General features: G+C 33.5%; 2 protein-coding genes across 2 annotated transcripts; one reads left to right on the top strand and one right to left on the bottom strand.

The window, feature by feature from the left end:
• Positions 1-400: 400 nt before the first annotated feature.
• Positions 401-2,849, top strand: LOC127101060 (UDP-glucose iridoid glucosyltransferase). Its single transcript, XM_051038376.1, has 2 exons — positions 401-902; positions 1,837-2,849. Exons 1-2 carry the CDS (start codon positions 401-403, stop codon positions 2,721-2,723), a joined length of 1,389 nt encoding a protein of 462 aa, XP_050894333.1. The 3' UTR covers positions 2,724-2,849.
• Positions 2,800-3,503, bottom strand: LOC127101062 (17.5 kDa class I heat shock protein). The gene has a single exon (XM_051038377.1). It carries the CDS (start codon positions 3,390-3,392, stop codon positions 2,928-2,930), a length of 465 nt encoding a protein of 154 aa, XP_050894334.1. The 5' UTR covers positions 3,393-3,503; the 3' UTR covers positions 2,800-2,927.
• Between the last annotated feature and the right edge of the window lie 2,954 nt (positions 3,504-6,457).

Raw genomic sequence — 6,457 nt, 5'->3', positions numbered from 1 at the left:
AATACTTTTTGTTAACTTTTTTGTCAAATTAATAGAAAAAAAAATCAAAAATCAATCATTAAATTTATTAATAAAATTAATAAAAAATAAATAATATAATACATTTTGAAAAATTAAGAAATAAATATAATTATTTACCAAAATGAATCCCGAAATAATATATATAACAAAAAATATTAAATCTAAAAATTAAATTGACCGAATTATATAAACATTATCAATTTATAATATTTCCACAATTTATTAAATTAAAGATATACTGATAATTTAAAAGTTAAATTGATAGTTCAAACCAATAATGTATAAAAAAATTAAATTTTGTTTTTTCTTAATTATGTCAAAAGGGGATGGATGAAGCACCATAGAAATTTATTTAAAAGGGTCCCACCACAGGTAACTAATGACCCACAAACCTCTTACCATGATGGAAAATCAAAATGTACCCCATTTGGTTCTAATACCACCACCATTCCATGGCCACATGACACCTATGCTTCAACTAGCCACAATCCTTCATTCAAAAGGCTTCTCCATCACCATAGCACACACCCATTTCAATTCCCCTAATCCTTCTAATTACCCTAATTTCAATTTCCTACCCTTCTTTGATGGTTTATCTGATACCCAAATCACATCTAAGAATTTTATAGATATTGCTTCAACTCTAAGTACCAATTGTGTAACTCCACTTAAGGAGACATTAATTCATCATATGGCCAAATTAGAAAAGCTTGATGAAAAGATTGCTTGTATCATCTATGATGGATTTTTTCACTTCATTGATTCTTTGACTAAGGAATTGAAGCTACCAAGTATTGTCTTTCGTACCACTAGTGCTACTAATTTTCTCACTTATCATGTGTGTGCTCACCTACAAACCAAAGGGTACCTTCCCTTGCAAGGTTGTATATTATTTTAACTTTTTTTTTTTTTCACAAATTACTTTTTTTCAAGTCATCGTTTTGAAAAATTATTTTAATACGGTGTTATAGTCCATCTTGTCAAAATGCATTGGATCGAATTTGACCTAATTCTAAGAAATATTATAGATAAAATCAGACAAAGAGAATGTGAAATTATATTAACTTTCGTACTATTTGTCTTGTTTCAAATGAATTTGAGAATAAATATATTATTATTATTATTATTATTATTATTATTACTATTATTATTAAAATTTATTTTTAAGTCAATATTATCCTACTTTTAATTAGTTTATAACATATGTTTTTTTAATAAATTATTTATTGATTAATTTAAAAGATAATGAGGTTTTTCAATTTTGTATTGGCACTTTAATGTGATTAATTTCTTTTATAAAATCTAAGTGATTTTTTTATCTTATAATTTCTTTTAAATTTTTGTATGTGTTAATCATTTATTATTTTATTATAATTTATCAAATTTATAGTTCGATTTAAATACGGAAAGTTAATTTAATTAATGTTAATATCGAATTCATATTACATATATCTAATCCTTTTTATTTAAAAGTTTATAATAGATAATACTACACGCAATTCTATTTATAAGAGAAAATTTATTTTAAAAATTCATAATAGGTCGTTCTACCTTCGATCCTATTTATAAAAGAAAAATTATTTTTTAGATTTATTAAATAATAAATATATTTGGATTGTATGATGAACTAAATATATTAAATATTTAATGAATTTAAAAAGTCAATTTTCTTTTATAAATAAAATAAGTGGAATTACATGAGAATATCCAATTACTTTACCTTGCATTATGTAGCCCAAAATATAATTTAGGTATTTATTGTTAGACGAATGAGACTAATTAAAATGTAACATGTTTGATGTATGACATTGATAGATTCCAAGTCATTGGATTTGGTTCCAGAACTGGAGTTGCTGCGGTTCAAAGATTTACCTATTTTCGGTTTAACAAATCCACATGATTTCCTTCATAGCACATCTAAAACACTTTCCATAACACCATTAGCTGTTATTTTCAACACTGTGGATGGGTTGGAAGATTCATCTCTAAATGATCTTCAACATCTATACAATGTTAATCTCTTCCCGATAGGCCCTCTACACATGATTGCCAATGAGTTCGATAATATCAGCATTCTGCGAGAAAAGGATAATTGTATATCTTGGCTAAACAACAAACCAAGAAAATCTGTGTTATATGTAAGCTTAGGAAGCATTGCTAGTTGGGAAGAGAAAGAGCTAACTGAAATGGCCTGCGGATTAGTGAAGAGCAGACAAAATTTCCTTTGGGTTATTCGGCCCGAGACAGTTACCGATGTTTCGGCGTGGTTGGAATCGTTGTCGGAAGATGTTAAATTAGGTGTGGTAGAGAGAGGTTGTGTTGTGAAATGGGCACCTCAAAGTGAGGTTTTGGCACATGAAGCTGTTGGAGGTTTTTGGAGTCATTGTGGTTGGAATTCAACATTGGAGAGTTTGTGTGAAGGAGTACCAATTATTTGTCAACCTTATTTTGGAGATCAGAGGGTAAATGCTAGATTGTTGAGCCATGTTTGGAAGGTGGGTTTGGAATGGTGTAATGTCATGGAAAGAAATGAGATTGAAAAGGTTGTTAGAAGACTTATGGTGAATCAAGAAGGAGAAGTATTGAGGAAAAGAGCAATTGAATTGAAGCATGAGATTAGGTTGTCTTTAAGTGGTTCTTCATGTGATGCATTAGATGGATTGGTAAAATTCATCTTATCATTAGAAGGAAGCAAATTGTAAACACCAATTTTGAGTGTTCATTGAATAAGAGTATATTTTTGAGTGTTAATTATTTTTCTTTAAATTAATAATTGCATTGAGATATGAAGAGTATATAACATTAGATAGATAGATAGATACAATAGCATGGTAGCATATTACATCCTTATAATACACAAAAACAAACCTATTTAGAGTTAAGGAAACAAACTGAAGAAACACCCTTCAATCGGTGCCTTCAATTTCAACGACCCTAACGTTCCTACCACCGGAAACTGAGGAATGTTCAAGCTTAGGAACAGTGACAACAAGAACACCATTAATCATGTTAGCTTTAAGCTGGTGAAGGTTACCATCATCTGGAATCTTAAACCTGCTCATGAAATCACCGCTCTCAACACTAACCTGAAGCATCCTCTCATCTTGGAGTTCGACCAATACGTCTTCGTTGGTGAAGGCGGGAAGCACAAGCTTCCAGACGTGAGCTCTAGGTGTTTCTTTCCAATCCAGATGGGTGTTTATGGATGATCGGAAGCCGAATTCAGGGAAGAAATTGGAAAAGGGAGAAGAGAGTGGGAAGTGAAAGTCCATGAAAGGGTCCAATTGAAACAGGTGATTTGGATCCCATAAGTTGACAGAGTTTGAATTGGAACCATTTCCTTGAACTTCGTCGATGGGTATTATCGACATCCTTAGAAAGATTGATTTTGTAGCAACTGGTGTGTAGTATTGTTGAACACTAACTCTGGAAGGAGCTTAAGAATAAATAGATCCCCTTACTTTGATTGTTCTAGAAACTTAGAGAGACTTCTACTTTTTCCATGTTTTTTTTAAAGTAAGATTATTTAGGGATTTTTTTTAAATAATTTATTTTTTTAATTAAAATTCTAAAATAATCATTTTTTAAAAATACTTATCGAAATAATCATTTTTCATGAAACATGCGTTAGTTTGACTGACACATCCATTTTGCAATGAGCATAGACGTCTATATCATTGGCGCATGCATAAAATTAAGATAATGAAATTGACGCATAGTTACTATATATTATGTGTATGTGTCATTGCATGTGGCTCATGCTCATGATGTATATAATTTTTTTTAAAATTATATTTTATACTTATAAATGAATAAATAAAATAAATAGGTAAATAAAAAATTATTATTATTATTATTATTATGATATAAAGTCAAAATACATAACAGTTGACAAGAAAATCAATGATCCGTCCGATTGAAACGCCCCCATGTTCCACATCCCGGTGCGTTAGCCTGCCTTCGAGGTCTCCCACGATTTCCCTGAGGTGTTTAAGGTCTTTGAGTGCTGACATGATGCAATGGTGGTTGGTGTGAAGATCCGGTGGAAGGTCCAACGGTATTTGACAGATTTGTCATCATTTTTTCCCAATAGTTGGGGGATTGTCGCCAAAGGCGCTGCCGTAATTGAGTTCGGTGTCCATGTTGTCGTAGTTGGATCGTTGTGGTTGGAGGGTTTGTGGACGGTATGGTTTGAAGGTGAGAAAAACAAGAAAGGGGGGGTTTGAATTGTTTTGAAAAATAAACGCTTTTCAAAATGAAAACCACACAATGATTTTATACTGGTTCGCTTATAACACAAAGCTACTCCAGTCCACCCGGCCAAGGTGATTTCGCCTTCAACAAGGACTTAATCCACTAATCTTGAAAGATTACAAACAACGTCTAAGATAAAAATCTCTTAGCCCTCTCAAGTATACAGACTACACAGAGTCACTTGAGGAAATCAACAAACAATAGAAGAAAGATTTATGTAAACTAGAGTGCTTCTAAGAAAGCAAGTATTACAAAATTAAGAACAAGAGTTTTTTCACGTTATAAGCAAAAGCTTCGTGAAGATCTTAGAGAGAAAGAATGTTTTTCTTGTGTTGATGTTTCAGTATAATTTTTCCTTGTATGTGTGTAGTAGTTGAAATGTTGATTTGCAATCCTTTATATAGATCAATGAAGTAGTAGTTGAAACTGATGGATATTGAGATGAAGTTACGCCATCACAAAAACAGCTTCTGCAGGATAACTTTTTCTTCTTGAAATGACTACTTACCACAAGTAGTATTTTCTTTATTGAAAATGGAGATTAACGTCTCTTTCTCAATTAGGAAATCCATTTGCAAATCTTTACTTGACTTCAACGTTACTCTTTCATGATTAGCAATTCCATGCTCAGAGTATTTGTGTTTCTGGAGAAATTTGGAGTTTTGTATCTGATGTTGATCTCTTGTGAGTTCAGATAGTTTCTTTAGATAGCGCTGAGAACTTCTGGAGTTTAGAGATAGCGTTGTTCAGAGTCAGAACATCTAGAGTTCACTTCTTGTTCAGATGCTTCTGATACTTTGTTGTTTTGCTTAGAGTTAGAACTTCTTGAGCGTGTTTCCTCATCAGATGCTTCTGATTATTTGAGAATATGTATCTGATCTGCTTCTGTATCTGATGACATCATCAGATTTCTTCCTTCTTTCTTTAGAATCCTGCACACTTAGAAACTTTTCGTTAGGGTGCCATTTTTGGTTTCATCCTTTGTTATCATCAAAATCAAGGAATCTGTTGTAGAACAATTTTTGTTCTTACAATCTCCCCCTTTTTGATGATGACAAAACAACCTTAATTAGCAGATGAAACATGAATAATATTAGATCAGATAGACAGAAGCTCCCCCTGAGTTAGTGCTTAGGGAGTTCAGAAGTTCTTACCAGAGTTTCTTAAGTACAGAGGTTTCTGAAACTTTCTGCAATTTCTTAAGTCCAGGTTAGATAAATTTTATTTTTAAGAAAAATATGTTGCAGAATGCTTAAGGTATTAGACAATGTTTTCATCAGAGCTATTAATAATTTCTCCCCCTTTTTGTCAGAATCAAAAAGACATAGTAAAATAAATAAAGAGAAAAACATGAAATTCATATAAAAGCACAAAGGCAACAAGAAAACATCAGATTCAGAGAAGGCAAGAAACAGAAACAACAGGCAAGCAAAATAAATAAAATCCTAAGTGCCTAGGGGTTCGGAGGCGGAGGCATTCTCTAAAGCAGCATTGCAAGCATGTTCTGGATGTTGTCGTTGACAATATCTTGCTTGTCCATTCTAGCCCGGAGTTCATTCTGATCTTGCTTGAGTTCTTTCAGAGTCTGAAGAACCATAGGGATCACAGAAGAGGACTCCCCCAGAGTCAGAGCCTGCTGTGCTTCAGCTTCTGCAGCAGCTTGTGCTTCTGCATCCGCCAGAGCCTTGGCTTCAGCTTCCTTTTCCCTTAGGATTTCAGCTTCCTTAGCAAGTCTTTCTTCTTCTAGCCTTCTTGCTTCTTCTTCAGCTTCCTTGGCCAATCTCTCTTCCTCCAGCCTTCTGGCTTCAGCCTCTCTGGCAAGTCTCTCCTGGAGTCTTGCCTCAGCATTTCTGATGTAGCCATTTCTGACTCGTTCAGATATTCTCTTCAGTCTAAAGGCCTCAGATGTCATCCAGCCAATGACTCTGTTCCAGTGTGTCCTTACAGATTTAGGATCATCACTGAGTTCAGAGTTAGTGACCAGAGAATCGACCTTTTGAACTGAAGCCTCTGCAATCATCAAGATGGCTTCCTTAAGGGTAGGTTTAGAAAGTTCAGGTTCAGGTTCTGGTTCAGAGGTGTGAGGTGGAGAGTTTGGAGGGCTGAGATTTAAGGTGAGAGGTTCAGATTCTAATTCAGGTTGGGGTTCAGATTCTGCTTCTGGTTGAGGTTCAGATGTTTG

The sequence above is a fragment of the Lathyrus oleraceus genome, chromosome 7, assembly GCF_024323335.1.
Source record: "Lathyrus oleraceus cultivar Zhongwan6 chromosome 7, CAAS_Psat_ZW6_1.0, whole genome shotgun sequence".
Classification (NCBI taxonomy): domain Eukaryota; kingdom Viridiplantae; phylum Streptophyta; class Magnoliopsida; order Fabales; family Fabaceae; genus Lathyrus; species Lathyrus oleraceus.
This window is presented reverse-complemented; position numbering and strand designations above follow the sequence as displayed.

Excerpts from the sequence above, each read along its gene's own strand:
- LOC127101062 (XM_051038377.1), bottom strand. The coding sequence starts at position 3,392 with ATGTCGATAATACCCATCGACGAAGTTCAAGGAAATGGTTCCAATTCA.
- LOC127101060 (XM_051038376.1), top strand. The coding sequence starts at position 401 with ATGACCCACAAACCTCTTACCATGATGGAAAATCAAAATGTACCCCAT. Across the intron at positions 903-1,836 it reads AGGGTACCTTCCCTTGCAAG|ATTCCAAGTCATTGGATTTG; the intron begins GTTGTATATTAT and ends TGACATTGATAG.